This window comes from Amblyraja radiata, chromosome 34, assembly GCF_010909765.2.
Source record: "Amblyraja radiata isolate CabotCenter1 chromosome 34, sAmbRad1.1.pri, whole genome shotgun sequence".
Classification (NCBI taxonomy): Eukaryota; Metazoa; Chordata; class Chondrichthyes; order Rajiformes; family Rajidae; genus Amblyraja; species Amblyraja radiata.
The window spans coordinates 21,731,332-21,753,002 of NC_045989.1; the positions used below are offsets into that span (position 1 = coordinate 21,731,332).

Here is a 21,671-nt window from a genome sequence, read left to right on the forward strand (position 1 = left end):
ACATAACTAAACTGACATTAACACTAACATTAACATAGCTAACTAACATAACTAATGTTTTGCTGCAAACTGCCTCAGGACTAACATTAACATAACTAACTAATATAATTATTGTTCTGTTTCAAACGGCCTCAGGACAAACATTAACATAACTAGCCAACACATAACTAAACTCAGGACTAAGATTAATACGACTAACATAACTAAACTCAGGACTAATATTAACATAACTAACATGAATTCTGCAAATTCAACAACCTTTTGAGTAAAGAAATTCTTCCTCATCTCCTTAAAGGAACGTCCTTTTATTCTATGGCCTCTGGTCCTAGACTCCCACCAATGGAAACATCCTCTCCACATCCACTCTATCCATGCCTCAGGACTAACATTAACATAACTAACTAATATAACTAAACTCAGGACTAACATTGCATCAGGAAAAATATTGAATTTGTTTCTTAAACAGCAGCAGAAAACAAGCCATCTACCTTTCAAAAAATTACATCAGACCTCTTTAAATGGGATCCTATCATATAAATTCCATGCGTAGGAAGGAACTGCAGATGCTGGTTTCCACCGAAGATAGACACAAAATGCTGGAGTAACTCCGCGAGACAGGCAGCATCTCTGGAGAGAAGGAAAGGGTGACGATTCGGGTCAAGACCCTTCTTCAAACAGAGTCGGGGAGAGGGAAACTTGAGGTATGGAAAGGTAAGGTGTGAAAATGACAGATCAAAGCAGACAACAGTCAAGGAAATGTAGAATGGTTCATTGTTGCCTGATGGGAAATAATTTTGTACCTCATTACTAATTTCTAGCACTATCCCCATATCCCTTAATTCTCCCAAAGTCTGGAAATATATCACTGCTTTGAACAAACATGACAGGTTCCACAGGAAACAAAATTCCATCTAAATGGTGAAACCACCTTGCTCACATCTAGTCTGTCAACCCCTATGAGTCTTCAAATAACCCCTGCATTCCCTCTCTCCATCCCTCCTTCACCCAAGTCATACCAGCTTTTTGTTCTCACCTAGCAAACAGCTAACCATGGCCCGTTTCCTTTGTCATTATTACTTTTTTGCATATCTTTCATCTATTTGTTCTATATTTCCCTACATCATTGTCCATATCTCTCGTTTCCCTCTCCCGTGACTTTCAGTCTGAAGAAGGGTCTCGACCCCAAACGTCACCCATTCCTTCTCTCCAGAGCTGTTGCCTGCCCCGCTGAGTTACTCCAGCATTTTGTATCAACCCTTATGAGAGGTTTGTATATTTTGGTGCAATCTCCTATCATTCTAATTTTGAGAATACAATTCCTATCTGCTCAATCTCTCCTCCCTACCATTTCTGCAACCAGTCCAGTGAATATTTCTACATGATAGCAATGTCAAGTATATATTTTCTTAGGTAAGGGCACCAATCCCAGTGATGCCCCACTTGTCAAAGCAAAACAACCTAAGAATGATCCATTTATCCCCACTCTTTGCTTTATTTCTGATAACCAGTTCTCAATCCATATCAGTAGTTTATCTCTAATTCTATGCGCTCAAACATTGTTGACCGATCTCCTATCTTGGACTACATTGAACTTGTGTAAATCCGAATCGGGCAACAGTATTTGCATCGGAGAAAACTTTTTTTGCAGATTTAGGTGGAGACCCATGTTATAGTTTTTGTTTGAATGGGCACGTCTCCTATTCAAAGCTGCTGGAAACTGTGATTCTCAAACATAATCGCACACAGGCCATAAACCCAAAGTTAAAATAGAAACAAAAGAAACTTATCAATTCATAACACTATTCCTTGTATCTATAATTAACGTGTTTCTTCAGGTGTCTGGATTATTACGCTAATCCGTAATATTTTCACTTCACGGATGGTTTCCTGTGCACCATGCACTCTCCTAACTGTTGGTGTAAGCATAAAAAGAAGCCAGGCAGCCAAAAATGATAACCCCTTGACTGAGTACAACAAACTGGAATGCTTAGATTCCACTGTCACTCTTTACCTCCATTCTATCTCCTTTATCTAACATCAAGACTGGATGAGTAAAAACAAAATGAGCGAACTAACTTCTGGGAAATTTAAGGGCAATGGCCTTGGACCCAGGCACAAACTCAGTCACTCTTGGCAACTGCCAGAGGCTGGCAACTTTGCCATTATATTTAACCCTGAGACCTGCTTCAGATCACATATCCGTTCTTTCACTACTTTCACTTTAAGTTGTGATGCTTCCTCCTTGCTTACTTCCTGGTGCTGAAACCCTCATTTATTTCATTGTTAATCAAGAATTGACTGTTCAAATACTCCCTAAGGGAATTTTTCACTTTCCACCTAACATAAATCCAATTTTATTTTCATTTGTACCATGCCATTCACCCATTACATCTGGGTTCACTGATATACATTTTTTTTCCAACTAAGAATACCCCCATTTGAAGTTTCTTATCCTTATTCCCAGAGCTATAGCGGCTCTGAACCGGCCCTGCTGAGTGCCCCCCATCCCCCCTGGACTGTCTCCCTCAGATGGTCACGTCGCACCGTTTATTTATTTATTTATTTTTTTGACATCGGTTGGAAGCTGCATACTAAATCTCGTTGCACTGATGTGCAATGACAATAAAATATATTATTATTATTATTATTATTATTATTATTATTATTATTATTGTTTACATATCTTTCTCTTTCTTTATCACATACTCCAGCCCGACAAGCCTTGAGTTATCTTTCTATTTCCAATTAGAATCATCGAGCCATACAGCAGAGAAACAGGCCCTTCAGCCCAACTTGTCCGTGCCGATATCCCGTACACACTATCAAGACTAATCCCCCTAGCCCACATTTGGCCCATATACCACAAAACCATTCCTATCCATGTACCTGTCCAAATGTCTTTTTAGATTATTTTAATTCTGATCTCTTCTATTCCCACTCCATGGGTAAGGCAACATCTATGGAGAGCATGGACTGAGGACAATTTGGGTCAGGGCTCTTCTTCAGTCCCGACCCAAAACGTCACTTGTCAATTCCCTCCCCAGATGCTTCCTGATCTGCTGAGTTCCTCGAACACTTTGTGTCTCAATCATTTACATGGTTGACTAAGGTTCTTGAAGCTGACCAAGATGTGCTATGCAAACTTCGATAGGCAAATTTGCAAGTCAGTCACAAAACATAGGCAGTTGTGTTATTGGCTGCAATGACACAGCTTATTAAACTTTAATTCCAAGAAACTGTAGCAGATTTACATCAAATTTCATCTCAATGCACCATTGTATCATGTGGGTCACTGCTGTGTCATTTGCTAGATTCAGTAATTTCATCAATTCCTCTTCAAACAGAAATGTTCGTCATGTTGTGGGTTCATTCTGAGTGCAGTGCACAGCTGACCAAATGTAGGAACAAACCCTTTGACTGAAGAAACACTTAGACCCAACCTGAAATATTGTCTAAACATTCCCTCCACAGATGCTACCTGACCCATTGAGCTCCAACAAATAGTTTTATGCCCAAAATTCCAACCTGTAGTCTCTTGTGTCTCCATACTTAATGGATCTTATTTATACCTGTTTTGATGTTAAAAATAAGAGGTCACTCATGTCTTCGATGTTGTGGATGATCAGCCATGATTCAAATGAATGGCGATGCTGGCTCAAAGGGCCGAATGGCCTACTACTGCACTTATTGTCTATTGTCTTAAAATTCAACATCAGCAAATTATTAATTTAACTGCTATCTCCAAAAGATAGAAATTTCCAAACCAGTCATCAACATGATGTGGCTTTGGTACGGACAAAGTGGCTTTTGGGCTGTAGTGCAGGAGTTCAGGAAGAGTGGAGCCCATAATGGCCCATTGTTAGCAGGGGAAGGGGTGATAAGTATAACGAGTATTACACAAACTAAAAAAAAACAGCACCTCATATTCCACCTGGGTAGCCTACAACCCGATGGCATGAGTATTGAGTTCTCCAATTTCAAGTCACATTCTTCCCCACTATCTCTCTCTCGCTCTCCCTCGGTCTCCCTCCTTCTGATCGGCCCTGGTCCTCTCACACACACATACTTCTTCCCAAACCCTCCGCTACAGCCCCCTATCATCTAGTTTATTTTCCTTGTCCCACCCTCTCTGTCTGCCCATCATCCACAAAATCCAGAAATAGATCCCCTCCCCTAAAGATTCCCATCTGATCATCCTCTCTCCCTTATTTATTTCCATGCTGGGCGACACGGTGGAGCAGCAGTAGAATTGCTGCCTTATGGCGAATGCAGCGCCGGAGACCCGGGCTCGATCACGACTATGGGTGCTGTCTGTACGGAGTTTGTACGTTCTCCCCGTGACCTGCGTGGATTTTCTCTGAGATCTCCGGTTTCCTCCCATGCTTCAAAGACGTACAGGTATGTAGGTTAATTGGCTTGGTAAATGTAAAAATTGTCCTTAGTGGGTATAGGATAGTGTTAGTGTGCGCCGATCGCTGGTTGGCGCGGACCTGGTGGGCTGAAAGGGCCTGTTTCTGCGCTGTATCTCTAAACTAAACTAAACTAAAACCTTCCTTTCCATTATCTGCAGCCCTTTGTTGCTGCACATATCAACTCCCACTGTCACCATCCCATTTACACCAATCCCTCTCCCATCTGATCCATTTGCCAATCAATCCTTCCTCAACTGGACTCACCTAATGCTTGCCAGCTCTTACCCCTCTCCCTCACTTCTTTCTGTCCAGTTGGAGTGTCCTGACCTGAACGTCGACTGTCTAGTTCCCTCCACAGATGCTGCCTGACCATTGACCTCCTCCAGACAATTTGTTCTCTGCTCTGTATACTGCTTAGTAGATTTGTATACATGCTGTTGCATAACGTAGCCAAGATCAACAAGATTATCGCTTCCTGCTTGCATCCTGTACAGTTTGTTTTTGAGATAACCAGAGAAAAGAGAAAGATGGTAAAAAAAAAATGTTCACAAAATGATTAAATAAATGTCTCAGGTGGTGTAAGTGAGGACAGAAGCCCAAACATTAAATTAAATACATTGCATTTCCAAAACAAATATGTTATAAGATACAACATGGAAATAGGTGCTTCAACCCACTGAATCCAAGCCAACCATCAATCACGCATTCACACTAGTTCCATGTTATCCCACTTTCCCAGTCACTGCTTACACATTAGAGGCAATTAACAGAGGCCAATTCACTTCCAAATTCACACGTTTTTGGGATGTGGGAGGAAATTGGAGCACCCGGAAGAAACCCCCATGTGGTCACGGAGAACATGCAACCTCCACTCAGAAAGCACCCGTGGCCAGGGTCCCTGGCGTTGTGAGGCAGCTGCTCTACCAGCTGCCCCACAGTACTGCCCCGATGCTACAGGGGTTATTTCCACAAACGCCTTAAACCCTTGGCACATGAGTCCTTGATTCTATTGCGTCCTCATCAAATATATCTGCATCATTTCTTCCCATACAATAGGCTAGTTTGGAGCTTAAATTAATATAAATCATATTGAGCAGTGCAACACAAGGAACAGGTATATACAGTGTCTTCTACCCTGATCGAAGAGGATTCTCCTACAGGTGCACGGTAGAGAACATTCTGACTGGTTGCATCAATAGACAATAAACAATAGGTGCAGGAGTAGGCCATTCGGCCCTTCGAGCCAGCACCGCCATTCAATGTGATCATGGCTGATCATCCCCAATCAGTACCCCGTTCCTGCCTTCTCCCCATATCCCCTGACTCCACTGTCTTTAAGAGCCCTGTCTATCTCGCTCTCTCTTGAAAGCATCCAGAGAACCTGCCTCCACCGCCCTCTGAGGCAGAGAATTCCACATCGTGGCCTGATTCGACAACTTGAACTTCCAGGAGTGAAGAAGATTACAAAAAGTTGTGACCTCTGCCCAGTCCATCACCGGCTTTGACCTCCCCATTGTCGAAGGGATCTATCGTAGTCGCTGCCTCAAAATGGCAGCCAAAATCATCAAAGACCCATATCATCCTGGCCACACACTCATTTCACTATTGCCATCAGGAAGAAGCTAGAGGAGCCTGAAAACTGCAACATCTAGGTTCAGGAACAGCTTCTTCCTACAGCCATCAGGCTATTAAACACAACAATGAATAAGCTCTGAGCTCTGAACTGCACAAGACTATTTTATTATTGCACTATATTTGTTATTTATTGAACTTTTTCTTTTTTTTTCTCTTCCCCCTGTATGTACAATGTTTACATATTCACATATTCTGTTGTGCTGCGGCAAGTACGAATTTCATTGTCCCATCCGGGACATATGACAATAAAACACTTTTGACTTGACTCTTGACACAACTCTGAAAGTTGAAAAGCAAAATAGAACAGATGCTGGAAACCTGACATTAAAAATGAAAGTGCAATGGATGCACAGAAGGTCCGGCAACATCTGTGTAGGAAGAATCAATCAACAATTTAGGTTGATGAAATATCATTAATCTGAAGCATTATCCCTTACTTCTCTGGTTCCCTCCACACATGATGAATACAGAATTTCTTGCTTCTATTTCCCCTGAAGCTTAGTGCCTTTTGAAATGTGATCTTACACTCGCAAGTGTTTGACTAGTGGGTGGAGGGTTTGTGCAGGATGTTAGTGACCGTTTGTAAGGATGGTGTTTGTTCAGTGTGCCAAAAAAGATCAGAAAATGATTTAAAGTTACACTCTTCTTCTTCTTATCGAGTCCACACACAAGATTAGAAGTTGTTCAGCCAGAGCTGAACACACTTCTCGGCATCTGCCCAATGGTGTCTGTCTTGCGCTTCTTGTGCTTCTTGTGCGTGGTGGTGGAAAGATTGGTTGAAACAGGGCCGCGACGTGAACGCTCTTTCCTTGGCCCCAAAGTTACACTGACTCACAGGGTTTTCTTGTTGAGATTACATCTGCAGTGATTTGAATCATGACGCCTGGTAGCTTGATTTTCCTGGGGGAAAATCTGATTCCTCTTGTGCCAAATATCTGTTGCTGAAATTAATTCCTGTGTAATTGCGGGCACAACGTGCATATGCAGGTTTGGCCACGTAAGCTACAATAGATTGCATGTGATGGATGATAGGCCCCAGCTATTGCATTTATCAAAGCAGAATGACCCTCGGGCCGTGGCTATCCCCCACACAACCGAACCTGAAGGGGAAAGCCGCCGAGCCCGGCCCCTGCTCGTGCATGAGGACTGGAGAGTGGAGGGAGTTGTCGACGGCAGACCCAAGGACAAAGGGCCGGGAAATGGATCCGGGGTCTTACCTTACGTGCCCTTAAGCTAGGCCGCGGGAAGCGCCCCCAGGGTACAAAGGCAGAAGGTGGACGGAGGGGGAAGAAGGTTCGCAGGACGATCCAGATTGAGGTGAAGGCCGTAGACCCTGCAGACAGGTCTGCGGGCCTTTATGGCCAATTTCAGTTTGGACTTTGAAAATGGCAGCAAAACCTGGCGACTCCTATACATGGTCTCAGTGGGCTATTTCTGTAAACTTTGCACTTAAACTGGAATTGTTCTTATGTATGGTAATAATTTACTGAATTTGCAGAAAACAGAATGACACTGTACCTTGGTACATGCGATAATAAAGAACCATTGAAATGACTAGTGGGAAGTTTGTAGGAACAACTCCTGGAATGAGCATGGTTTCCATTTTGTCTCCAACTCAACTAAGATTGTTTCCAATGAAGGTAAAGAGCCCAGTGTTGGTGCCTCCAAATTATACAACTTGCCTGATACAATTTTAAATGAATCCAAATATACTGAAACAGTAAAATTGTAGGAAGACTCCAGCCCTGAATGTCTTGAACTCACTAATTGAAAGAAAGAAACACACAAGGAACTGCAGATGCTGGAATCTTGAGCAAAACACAAAATGCCGAAGTGCTGAAGGAATTCAGCGTGTCAGGCAGCACTTTTGGAGGGAATGAACAGGTAATGTTTTGGCTCAGGAAACGTCTTCAGAATTGAAGGAAAGCCTTCGATGGGCCTTCTTCATGCCATTTCTCTTGCAACTGTGCATCAATATATGCTACTACTCTAACTCCCCACTGGGGATGTAATGTGTGCTTTAATATGCTTATAGTTAGACTGATCTTGAAACAGTTTTGCATCGCAAAGTGCTGGAGCAACTCAGCGGTTCAAGCTTATCTCAGGTGAACATGGATAAGTGATGCTTTGGGTAATGTAGTAGGGGAGAGAAAGCTGGATGTGAAGTGGGGTTGGGACAATGCCAGGCAAGTGATAGGTGGAAATAGACACAAAAAGCTGGAGTAAAAGCATCTCTGGAGAAAAGGAATAGGTGATGTTCCGGGTCGAGACTCTTCTTCAGACTGAGAGTCAGGGGAGTCTCGACCCGAAACATCACCTATTCCTTGTCTCCAGAATATCGCTATCTTTGGTTTAAACCAGCATCTGCAGTTCCTTCCTACACAAGTGGCAGGTGGATACGGGTGATTGGTAGACGAGTGGATAAAGGCCAAAGATGGGAAGAAGACGAAAGTTTGGTTATATATGTAAATGCTGCATAATCTACCTTGGATAAAGAGAGGGGAGAAAATGAAAAGCAAGTATACCTGAAGCAGTGAAGGCCTCTGCTTTCAATGTTTCTGCAATCATTTCTTTGCCTCCATATTCATAACCTTTTGTGCTATCTTCTCATTACAGGTCTATGATGGTAACATTGAGGACCACACCTTACCTGCCCTGTTATCTGAAGACTTTGGAAAATAATTAAGGAAGAATTTCATGCTGAAAATGAGAGGAGAGATATGCACTCAAGAGTGCAGGATGCTATCCAACTTCTGTGACTGTACAAATATGAAGCTATAACTTTATCCAGATGATGTGTTTGCCAAATGTAATGGAAGATGCACTCAGCAGCTTGATATGGTTAAATTACATGGTTGAACAAGTTCTGCATTTAGAAAGGTGAGCAGTTATTTGATATCAATGCATTCTTTGGTGGCAATGCAATTTGTTTCATTGTATTATATCATCACGTCAGCCTTTTTATTCTGTAAAAATTCGTTATAACTTACTCAAAAACTGATAGGCAAATCAATGTGTTTTCAGCAATCGGAACAGCGATAAAACAAATCTAGTAACAAGGTGGGAGGATCAACTTTTTCCCTCAGAGAGTATCCATATCTCAAATGAGCTGCCACAGGAAGCAACTATGTGGATACAACTATGACTTTCAAAATACATTTGAACAAATATATGGATAGCATCTATGGAGCGAAGGAATAGGTGACGTTTCAGGTCGAGACCCGAAATGTCACCTATTCCTTCGCTCCATAGATACTGCCTAACCCGCTGAGTTTCTTCAGCATTTTTGTCTACCTCCGATTTTTCCAGCATCCGCAATTCTTTCTTAAATAAATGGATAGGATGAGTTGAGATGCCTGTGGGCTAAATGCAGGCAAATATGCCAATTTGGTCAGCATGGACAAGAAGGGTCTGTTTCTATGTACAGCTCTTATCGCTCTATGAGTCCATAACTCAGCTAATTGATGGACACAATGTGAATATGTGTGGGAAGGAACTGCAGATGTTGGTTTAAACCAAAGATAGACACAAAAAGCTGGAATAACTCGGCGGGTCAGGCAGCATCTCTGGAGAGAAGGAATGGGTGACGTTTCGGGTTGATCCGGAACGTCACCTATTCCTTTTCTCCACAATATGAATCTGGTCAGAAGATAAATATGTACGCCCGTGAAGAGACTAGAATGGTGTTGGGATGGTGGCTAAATAAGGTTGAATGCCCTGGTAAGTGAATAAATTTCAACTGGGCCTAATGAATGGCTTGTGAAACAGCTAATACTCTTCAATGTTCTAGAGTTCTAAATACGATTCTAAATACTGTTCTCCTTCTTGTTCGTGTGTGATATCATAATATAGTGAAGTCACTATGGCAAGGAGAGTATTTTTTGATATGAATTATTCGAAAACATATTCACCCAACATGGATAACATTTGCCTAAGGTGTGATATTTTAGAGGTACAATAACACCTCTGCTTTTCTTGTCAGGATCTTAACTATCAAGGTAAGACCGAAAAATAAATGAGCCAAGATCCCAAAATCAAAAAAAATCTAACATCTTGAAAAGTATATGATTAATCAGTAACAATAGATTGTAATAGTCATAGAGTCATGGAGTGATACAGCATGGAAACAGAAGAGCCCCGAGTACCGACGAGTGGCCATTACCGTAAATCTCCGAGTTCGAATAAGGGCAAACTCGGGAGAGCTCTTGGAATGAACTCGTACCGTGGGACAGGGCTATAACTATATTTACATATTACAAGCAGGATCTTACTGGCATTTAGTTATTATTTACACTTTACAAACAAGTTTAACAGGAAAGGAAATAGTCTGCATGGTTGGATTATAAGACATTTGGTTTATATTTAGGTTGTGAGAATGACTAATTAATTATTATTATTATAATGCAGCTTCTGAATAGTTCCAATCAGTGCTTTTTTGTGATTCCCCAATAGGAGGTACTGGCACCTTCAAGATGATAAATGTCATTATTTTGTTTATTAATTGTGCATACACTCACTGTTTTGTCTAAAAACAACATTGGTTACATGTTTGTTAATGCCACGTATTATCATGATCAATTGTATATCGCAGATTCTGAGAAATAACGTTCCACCTCTTACAGACTAAGATTTATTAATAATTAATAGGCGCAGCAACCGATGGCTGATCGTCTACAAGTGGTCAGGGTTGGAAAATGAAGGTAGAAACAAGGAACTACAAATGCTGGCTTACACAAAAGGAAACAAAGTCACTTAGCTGGAGTCACTTAGTGGGTCAGGCAGCATCTATGGAGGAACATGGATAGGTGGCGTTTTGGGTCGGGACCTTCCTTCGGAATGATCAGTGCTGAAGAAGGGTCCCGGCCCAAAACATCACCTACTCATGTTATTCCAAAGATGCTGACTGACCTGTTAAGTTACTCCAGCACTTTGTGTCCTTTTTGGAAAACGAATGGATCTTTATAGTTTGTAGATGTGGAGAAGGCTGACAGTTGGACATTTGTATAATGGGTGCATTTATATGCTTTTTTCTCCGTTGAATAGATTCTGAAAAATGGACTCATCGAAATACCTTTTGGAACCTAAAGGAGTTTCTCAGATACATTCAAAGGAGAATCCTCTGGCACAAGTTATCCGATCAAAGCTCATTCAGGACTTCAATTTGTTGGATCATTTACAAGGATTAATCATCAATGATCCAAAATATAATATGAATGACATTAAAGGTATTTTTTGAACCATTACATTGACAAAATTGATCTTGGTTGTTCACACAATAATGAAATAAAAAGAGAATCGGAAAGGTATGTATGCTGTGGGCAAAACACAGTAAAACTGGAAATTGTATTTAAAGGTGTCTCTTCGCCACAACCAAAGTCCATGTGGACAAAGTGCAAGACCAAATGTTTACATATGCAGTGGAAACATTATATTACACAATAATGGTAAATACTGCAGAAAAAGACATTGCCTTTATGCTATCTTTCTGATCTTTAATATTCTGAACTTGGAAATTATACAGTATGCACCTTAATTTTTCCAGCAAACATTTTTTTTAAAGCATATTTACATACTTCCTTACAATGCTAGAGATCCTGACTACGGGTGCAGTATGTACGGAGTTTGTACGTTCTACCCATGACCAGTCGGTTTTCTCCGGGTGCTCCGGTTTCCTCCCACACTCCAAAGACGTACAGGTTTGTAAATTAATTGGTTTTGGTAAAATTGTAAATTGTCCCCAATCTGTAGGATAATGCTAGTGATTGCCGGTCGGCGTGTACTTGGCATCAGCGTGTACTTCTCCTTGGCATCAGCTCCACCTACATCAACCGACTCCAACTGGTCCAGAACGCAGCCGCCCGACTCATCACCCACACCAAATCCTGGCATCACATCACTCCAGTCCTCAAAAAACTTCACTGGCTTCCCATCTCCCACCGGATCACCTACAAAATCCTGGTCCTCACCTACAAAGCCCTCCACCATCTGGCCCCCACATATCTCATTGACCTCCTCTCCCCCTACCAACCCTCACGGTCCCTCAGATCCACATCAGCCGGTCTCCTCTCCATCCACAAGTCCAACCTCCGCAGTTTTGGGGACAGAGCCTTCTCCAGGGCAGCTCCCAGGCTCTGGAACTCCCTCCCCCAACTGATCCGCAATTCCGTGTCCCTCCCCATCTTCCAGTCCCGCCTCAAGACCCATCTCTTCACCTCTGCCTATCCTTAGCCCCACGTCCCCGTCCCTTTTCATCTGTGCATTAATTGCCTCATGCTGTGTTTTGTATTGAATTCTGTCTTTACTTTGTGTACTAGTCATGTCTCTACTATTTATTTCATTCCCCTTACATGTTTTTCCTATACATGCTCAATTTTTGTAAGGTGTCCTTTAGACTCTTGAAAGGCGCCCATAAATAAAATGTATTATTATTATTATTATTACTTGGTGGGCCAAAGGGTCTTTTTCCCTGCTGTATCTCTAAAATCTAAAATCTAAAATCTGCGGCTCAGGCACTGTCTGTGGAGGGAATGGACAGGTGGCGGTTTGGGTCAGGACCTTTCTCAGACTGATCAAGACATCAATCTGAAGAAGGGCCCCAACTGGAAATGTACTGTCCATTTCCCTCCACAGATGCCGCCTGATTGAAGAGTTCCTTACGCATTTTGTTAATACTGGAAATACCCAGCTGTTTGGCCGCATGTTATCTAAAAATTCTTAATCAAGTATATTTATCTTATTCAAAACACTAAGTGCTAGAGGAACCCAGTGGGTCAGGCAGCATCTATGGAGGCAATGGTCAGCCAGCGATTCAGGTTGGAACCGTTCTTCAGTCCCGATCTGAATAACTGAAATGTTGTCTGTCAAATTATTTTCACAGATCCTACATGACCAGTTGAACTCCTCCGGCACTTTGTGTTTTGCTCAAGATTCCAGCATCTGGAGTTCCTTTTATCTCCATATTTATAGTAGGAAGGAACTGCAGATGCTGGTTTACACCGAAGATAGACACAAAATGGTGGAGTAGCTCAACAAGTCAGGCAGCATCTCCGGAGAGAAGTCATGGGTGACGTTGTGGGTCGAGACCCTTCTTCAGACTGAGAGTCAGGGGAGAGGGAGATGAGATAAGGAGGGATAAGGTGTGAAAATGACAGATAAAAGCAGATGATGATAAGGAAATGTAGAATGGTTCATTGTTAGCTGTGGGGAAGATGACAAGGATGCGTATAATCAGTAAAATTAATCAGAAGGACAGTGAAACTAGTCGGAGAACTAGGGTCTTGTCCCGAAACGTCACCCATTCCTTCTCTCCATAGATGCTGCCTGTTCCACTCAGTTACTCCAGCATTTTGTCCATATCTCCATATTCATCTTATTTCCTTCCTGCCTGCCCTTTTCCCCTACTGAAATGACTGGGAAGTTGCCTTTGAGCCATGTTCAACCTGGCATAGATGTTAAAGTGTGATTCACAGGTTTATGATTTTCACAACTTTATGCTGTTTCACTGGAGTCCTTGAACAGTCCAGCATTGGAGCCTATTTGTGAAAACCATCACCAATAATTGACCACGACTTTGAGACTTACACATTTGACCAAATTCCCAAAGTTCAGACAATTGTATTAGAAAATAATGGGTAGATACTGTGAAACTTGGCCTTTTTGTAAGTAGCTTGGAAAGTAAACTACTGATTTTAAATTTGAGTCTTTTTATAACAATTGTAGAAATTAAAATTGCGTAAAAGGCATTTGTCGTAAAATATGCAAGCATTATAGAAAGTAACGGTTTGGATGTAAAAAAAGAAGGTTTGTAACAATAGGTCCCTATTTTTTCACAGACCCAAAAAAGTTGACTAGGTTGATGATTGAAGATCCACTGCAACTGGTGCGTTTTGATTTCAATCCAGTCCGGAATATAAATGTTTCCTCAAATGACCGAGAGAGAAATTGTCTAAAGAATCGCTATGTCAAATACCCACCACTCAACATGTGGGCACAGTGGATTTTAGAGAGTATCCTTTATTAAATCTGTGACACTTTGAATTTAACATTCGTTTAGAAAATAGTTTAGTTTACTGTCGTGTGCATCGAGGTACAGTGAAAAGCTTTTGTTGCGTGCTGTCCAGTCAGCGGAAAGACAATACGCGATTACAATCGAGCCATTTACAGTGTGTATAGATACATATTAAGTCCGAGGGTCACCAAAGTGATAGATAGTAGTTCAGCACTGCTCTCGGGTTGTGGTAAGATGATTCAGTTGCCTTATAACAGCTGGTATGGAACTATCCCTGAATCTGGAGGTGTGCATTTTCACACTCCTATACCTTTTGCCTGTTCAATGCTCAATAATTAGTCATAGGTTCTCTGCACAGCCAAGTTTGAAAAGTAATTGAGGGAATTTTCCCGAGGTAGGGTAATCAAGAACAAGAGGGCATGGGTTTAAGGTGAGAGAGGAAAGATTTAATAGTAATCTGAGGGGCAACCTCTCTCATTCAGAGGTTGGTAGGTATATGAAATGGCAGAAGTAGTGGTTAAGATAGCTGCAATAATATCATTTACAAGAAATTTGGACAGGTGCATGGATGGGAAGCAATTAGAGAGATAAGGGCCAAACATGGGCAAATAGGACTAGATTAGTTGGGGCATCTTGGCCACCATGGACAAGTTGGGATGAAGGGCCCGTTGCCGTGCTATATAACTCTATGTGGTTTAAATGGAACGCCTAGCTCCTTATCTGACCTCATCACAGAGGTGAATGAAAAGAGCTTGAAATAATGTTTTATTTCAGAGAATATCTCAGACAGTGCAGCCTCAAAATGCATTGTTAGTTAGTTAGTTTAGTTTATTGTCATGTGTAACGAAGTACAGTGAAAAGCTTTTTGTTGCTTGCTATCCAGTCAACAGAAAGACTGTACATGATTACAATCAAGCTGCCGACAGTGTACATAGAATATAAAGGGAATAATGTTTAGTGCAAGATAAAGTCCAGTAAAATCTGATTGATGATAGTCCGAGGGTCTCCAACGAGGTAGATGGGAGCTCAGGACCGCTTTGTAGTTGGCGATAGGGTTATTCAGTGGCATGATAACAGCTGGGAGGAAAGTGTCCCTGAATCTGGATTGTCGTATCCCCCTGGTGTTCTTGTTCATGGTGTCGGGCTTGGACTTACCGTCTTTGGAGATTAGCCCTCTGCCAGTCACAGAGTTTGGCTGGACATTATGAAATACCAAATCTTGCCATGGCTACTTAGCACAGCCAATATCACCAATATCACTCATATAGCGGTCGAGAAGTGAAGCATGGCTTAAAATATTGTCATCTTGCTAAATCCAGGAACGCAACATGCGGCGTGATGAAACATGTGGTTCTGCTTCTTAGTTCAAGCTCTGCTGCCAGTCAGTGAACAGTTAGAAACATAGAAACATAGAAACATAGAAATTAGGTGCAGGAGTAGGCCATTCGGCCCTTCGAGCCTGCACCGCCATTCAATATGATCATGGCTGATCATCCAACTCAGTATCCCGTACCTGCCTTCTCTCCATACCCTCTGATCCCCTTAGCCACAAGGGCCACATCTAACTCCCTCTTAGATATAGCCAATGAACTGGTTATAAGAATTCAGTTCATGTTTCCTCTTTGATAATATATCAAGCTTACGTTTGATATGCTATCACAGTTTACATGGTGAAGTGAGATTGTGAAAAGCAAACTCATTGATGAGTATTGCGATTGTGGTAAGCTTTTAAAAACAGGCAGCGTACTTCCCCAGTCTATTTACTCCCTCTGACAGCCCTGTTCACGCTTGGGACGGGTAAGAAGACTCTCTCCAATGCACCACGTTCACCCATCTTCCCATTTCGCCGGGCAAAATAGTGGCTCAGCTGGTAGAGCTACTGCCTCACAGTGTCAGAGACCTGGTCGTTTCGATCTTGATCTTGGGTGCTATCTGTATAGAGTGACCATGCAGGTTACCTCCATGTGCTCAAGTTTGATCCCAAAGACGGGGTTGTAGCTCAATTGGCCTCAGTAAATTGCCCCTATTGTGTAGGAGTGGATGCAAAAGTGGGATAATATATAAGGTGAACAATGGTATGAACTCGATGTGCCAAAGAGCTGTTGTATCTTTCAGTCATTCATTCATTCAATCAATCAATCAATCGATATCAATCCATCGAATTAACGAATAAATAGATAGACAAATAAATAAATAAATAAGACCACTTTTCTATGAAGCATATTTTGTATCATGAGATTTGAAAATGCAATTCCAAAAATGAATAACACCTTTCTGGAGCTGGTAGATCCATTTCAAACCCTGGCCAATCCACTCTGCTCCGCTACTCTTTTAGTCTCTGTCTGGTCTGATCTCTCACTCTGCCCCACTTTGTCGTGCTCCGTAGCCACACTGATTTCATTCACTTGCATCATGACTGTATACATGGAGTGTGCAAAGTCTGTTTTATCTACTTGAGCTTTTTGTTTTCAACACCAAAGAATATTTATGCAGGGAGTCTTAGACATAATTGTTGCAGGCTCCCCACACAGGAGGTCCATGTTAATGTTTTCCTTCAGGCTAGCCTGGTACCTTTGCTGCCCTAGTACCTAATTCCACCATGCTGTGCACCCATTTTTCCCACCGTCTCCCACCTCCCCAGTCAACCTACTCCTCTACCTCCTCCCACATACTCATCTCCCATTCCTGAATCCCATATCTTCTCATTCCTGTCTCCTCCCACCCATATCTCACTCCTCCTCTTCTTTCCTTATATGACACCATTTTATTTCCATTTCACCTATAGCCATCGTTAGAATCTCCACCCATCTGCCAATCACCACCCCCCCCACCTGTATCCACCTATCACTTGCTAAGCTTTGTCCCGTTGCCACCTCTCTTGTCCAGATATCCCCCCCCCTCCCCCAACAGCATCAGTCCGTGTCCGAATTGTCATCCGTCCATTCCATCCATTGATGCTGCTTGACTCGCTGAATTCCCCCTGCATTTTGTTTGTAGCTCAATATTCCAGCATCTGTTCTCTTGTGTTTCCATATCACCTTTGAATATTTGCTTGATAAAGCAATTTAATAAATGCTAATACTGAAAAATATAATTCTCCGGGGCCAAAGGTAAAATGCTGGCTAATATCAATTCAACTACTAAATGATAAGATAGTAATATATATTATTTAGTCAACACCATTATTTAAACATGTCCTTGAATATGATATTGATACCTTGAATATTCATTGATTGAGAAAAATATAGTGTACATTTTCCTGATCAGATTCATGCAGGTTTATTTTTCAAAAATATGATTCTGTATCTCATTATCATCAATATAATTGTGTTCGGCGTGTTAGCAGGTACAAAATTGCAATGTTTTTCACTATCTTAAAAATGTGAATAATTTAACAGCTCTAGTGTTTATAGCTACAATTACTGTATTTTCCAAATGGTGATATACACAAAACATAAAGCCAATCTTCCTAATTTAAAAAGCATTCCATATGCATAGAAGCCACTGCTTACACCTGTATACAAAATTAAGGTATTAATTCAGAAATTCACGCCAACAGTTTTCAGGTCAAGTACATTTTCTATCATTTGGCTACATTCATTCTTTATGGTATGAAAATGAAAAAGAGTGCATCCCCCTCACAAACCATTAGAAACGTTTCACTCAACTAAAATTCTATTTCTCCTCAAGCTATCTTGAGGGATATTCGTTGGTTACTTTTATGCAACTTCAGGACACAGATGATACAGGTCGTTCTGTTATAATGAGATAGCTGCGTTCCTAAGAGAACACATGTTATAGACATTTGTGTTATAAAAACAATTGTGTCAATTGGAAACGGGGCGTAAGGGATGAGGAGGTTCAGATTTTTAATAATAAAGTTACTTTTCATGCAAGATTTTCAAACATAACTTTGTTTTCATTGCTGCAAGTTAAAAAATATTGAAAAGTGTATTTTTACATTGTTTTATGATACATATGTCAATTGCTCGTCAATTTCTAATGGCCTCCCACTGGAAAAGTAGCAGCAGTGTTCTGACGAGATAATGGTGTCTGATTACTGCAGTGTGGTTACATGAAAACAGTTTTTCTCCTAGACTTTTTGTTCCCCACTGCAGCTTTTTTTCAGCTTGTCAATTTCCAAAGTAACTTCCAAGTGCTTCTCCAGTCACATTATAACTAATTTGTGTCATGTAAATAGTGTTCCCCAATGCATCAATCGTGTTATGTCCAATTTGGAAACATGGTCTCAATGGCGGTTCAATAGTTCTTAATTGTCACATGTGCAAATCCACAGTAGAGGGTTTCTCTGCTTTAGAAACATAGAAAATAGGTGCCCGAGTAGGCCATTCGGCCCTTCGAGCCAGCACCACCAATCAATATGATCATAGCTGAATCAGTTCCCCGTTCCTGCTTTCTCCCCATATCCCTTGATTCCGTTAGCCCTAAGAGCTATATCCAACTCTCTCTTGAATACTTTATCTGTTCATCGGTCACAAATGCACCAAGAGCTGTTAAGGTTTAAAAACACCAGCTTTCAAAAACATAACCCTTGACTTGCGGCAAAGAAACAAACCTTGAAACATTTTACAGATGCACTGAGTACAGAGAAGTAAATGAAAAATGTTGATGGTAACTTATTTTTTGTGTCAAATATACATTGTTTGCATTCATTAAATTACAATATGTGATTCTGATACATCCTTAGATGTGTCTTCCCAGCCTGGAATGAAATACACTATTTTAACGATCATGTTAGTCATCATCGACTGGTCCATCCTTTCAGTTTTAGTGTGCGAAATCATCCTCCGGTGGCTTCAAGACTTTGTCAAATTTTGGAGCAGCGGCTGGAATGTCTTTGACTTGATAGTACTAATCATTGTAAGAAACACATTATGTTTAGAAGTAGAAGTGACTCCTTGCACTAAACGCAAAGTGCTGGAGCAATATCGGGTCAGGCAGGTGGTGATTGAATTAGTCTGAAGACGGGTCCCAACGCAAAATGTCGCCTATTCATTCTCTTTAGAGATGCTGCCTGACTCCCTGAATTACTTCAGCAATTTGTGTCTTTTTTAAATATACAGAAGACTGTTTTAATTATTGTTGTTGTCTTCCTCTTTCATTTAAATAGATATTACGTTTACTTAAAAAAGTTTGCTAGCTTCTTGGAGTGAGTATCGTTTGAGTGCCAGAGTCTTTCAGTGCATAGATTAGAATCAACTGGTGTGGTGATACCTTAGACTGTGTTAGTGCCTCCCCCCGTAACTGCAATTTAAGCATTAATGCCAGTTCATGTCCAGCGAAATTGATATAAACAAAGAGAGATAAGTAAAAGTAATTATTGGACACACCAGGAACTTCAGTTGGATCGCACATCGCGTTCAGTTTTGGTCACCCTGCCATGGGAACAATGGCTACTGTGAATATTAGCAGAATCAATCAGTGGATCATGTGTTGGAAGGAACTGCAAATGCTGATTCAAACCGAAGGGAGACTCAAAAAGCTGGAGTAACTCGGCTCGACCCGACATGTCACCTATTCCTTTTCTCCAAAGATGCTGTCTGACCCGCAGAGTTACTCCAGCTTTTTGTGTCAAACTATGGATCATATGCTCTGAGGAGCGGCAGCACCATAATTCAGCACATGAGCAGATTCTGTGCAGTATATTGGGAGCAAACTATCTAGAAAGGTTGGGCTGGAGATACAATAATGAAGAATGGCACTCTGGACAATATTATCCTTTCTTACGTACTGACTATCCCCTTATCTACTGCCTCTAGAATTCAGTTGTCTCCTTTTGGGTCCTGACAACTACCCCCCCCCCCCCCCCCCCCCAATTAATTTAGTAAGCTTATCAAAACTAATGGCTTTAATAGACCAATCTGAAGACTATAGTTTTTACTCTTTTAATTGTCATATCTACTTCAATGGCAACCCTCCCATTGAAAGAAGGATCTCCAGGGATACTTGCATGTAAAAAAAACATTAGGATTGGAAATGGAATGAGGGAAATAGGATACTAGAACCAGAAAGCTCAATCATTGAACAGTCTGAAGAAGGCTCGAGCCGAAAGATCACCCATTACTTTTCTCCAGAGGTGCTGCCTGTCCCGCTGAGTTACACCAACATATTGTGTCTCTCTAAGCTCAATCATTGTGTGGGTTTGGTGAAAGGAAAGTCTGTAAAAGGATGGGAATTTTCGACTTGGAAATAGAGACATTCTATCGTGCAAAAAATTTGTATAGGCTTTGTCATGCGCAGAAATCGTGTTAATAGAAGTTTGCTCATCTAAAGCTAAATTACTGAAAAAAATTTGTGACATTCTTCATGTTCATATTTTTTTATTCTCCGATATAATCAGTCTATTATTCCGGAGGTCATCAATCAAACTCATCTCAAAATCAGCATCGAACTCTACTTTTTAAAAGTTTTTCGAATCCTCAGGGTTTTACGTTCTTTGAAGAGAATGAGAAAATTTCATCAAGTGCGACTGCTTTTATTGGCAATGACAAAAGCATTAAAGGTAAAATTACATCAATTGCCTCCATTTTGCCAGCATCCATTATGAATCTGAACTACTTTACAGAAATAAATTGAATGAGTACATAAAATACTCTCCACAAAGGAATTCAAAGTAATTACGGTATGTGACTGAACGCAATGATGATTTACTTTAGTTTAGTTTACTTTATTGTCATGCGTACCGAGGTACAGGGAAAAGCTTTTGTTGCGTGCTAACCAGTCAGCAGAAAGACAATATATAATTATAATCGATTGATAAGAAACGATACGATACAAGAGAACTTTATTTATCCCAGGAAGGAAATTGATCTGCCAACAGTCATAAAAACACAAAATACATGAAACATGAAATTAAAATGACGAGTGGAATCTAGGGAGATGTGCAAGGATTGGGAAGGGGGGTGGGGGGTAAGGAGAGTCAGTCTCAGTCTACCCCACGACAAAAGGGGATCCATTTACAGTGTATAGATACAAGATAAGGGAATAACATTTACTGCAAGGTAAAACCAGAAAAGTCCGATCAAGGAAAGTCTGAGGGTCACCAATGAGGAAGATAGTAGTTCAGGACTGCTCTCTGGTCGTGGTAGGATGATTCAGTTGCCTGATAACAGCTGGGAAGAAACTGTCTCTGAATCTGGTGGTGTGAACTCCTCATATAATAATAAACAGTACTATAATTTTGTCAAGTACTCCATGTTTTATTTACTTTAATAATTAATATAGAACTGAGAGAATAGGCACTGCTATCTTACCACCGTGTGCAGTAAATTAACATTTTGATTTTTATCGATCCCAGGCAATGACTTTCATCTTGATGTTAGTGCTGTTATTTGCCTATGTGTTTGCAATAGTTGGAGTGTCACTTTTTCGAATCTACACAGAATCTGGCAACCCAGGACGTGAATATAAGTTCGCTTTTGTGTAAGTGCATTATAAAACCTCTCCAAAAATGTCAACTTAGTTAACTTTGAAAAAATTTAGCACTTCCGAATGCAAGATGTGTGCGTGTCAATTTTTTACAGTAATTTTACTAGGGTTAAGATTCTACTAATTAAATCTAGTTAAGTCTATTCTTGAAATGTACGATTTCTTCA

General features: G+C 41.0%; 1 protein-coding gene across 6 annotated transcripts in view; it reads left to right on the top strand.

The window, feature by feature from the left end:
• Nucleotides 1–649: 649 nt before the first annotated feature.
• catsper2 (cation channel sperm associated 2) overlaps nt 650–21,671 on the top strand; it is a 35,257-nt gene continuing 14,235 nt past the window's right edge. For 2 of the 6 annotated variants that reach the window (XM_033050193.1, XM_033050191.1), the window contains exons 1-9: nt 651–711; nt 8,664–8,927; nt 9,900–10,045; nt 11,091–11,272; nt 13,880–14,053; nt 17,333–17,401; nt 18,764–18,936; nt 20,417–20,578; nt 21,374–21,498. In XM_033050193.1, coding sequence (XP_032906084.1) covers nt 11,101–11,272; nt 13,880–14,053; nt 17,333–17,401; nt 18,764–18,936; nt 20,417–20,578; nt 21,374–21,498 — 875 coding nt within the window. In that variant the 5' untranslated portion in view covers nt 651–711; nt 8,664–8,927; nt 9,900–10,045; nt 11,091–11,100. Of the gene's footprint in view, nt 712–8,663; nt 8,928–9,899; nt 10,046–10,671; nt 10,748–11,090; nt 11,273–13,879; nt 14,054–17,332; nt 17,402–18,763; nt 18,937–20,416; nt 20,579–21,373; nt 21,499–21,671 lie in introns of those variants that run through there. The other 4 variants (XM_033050190.1, XM_033050189.1, XM_033050192.1 and 1 more) reach the window with 4 other exon arrangements.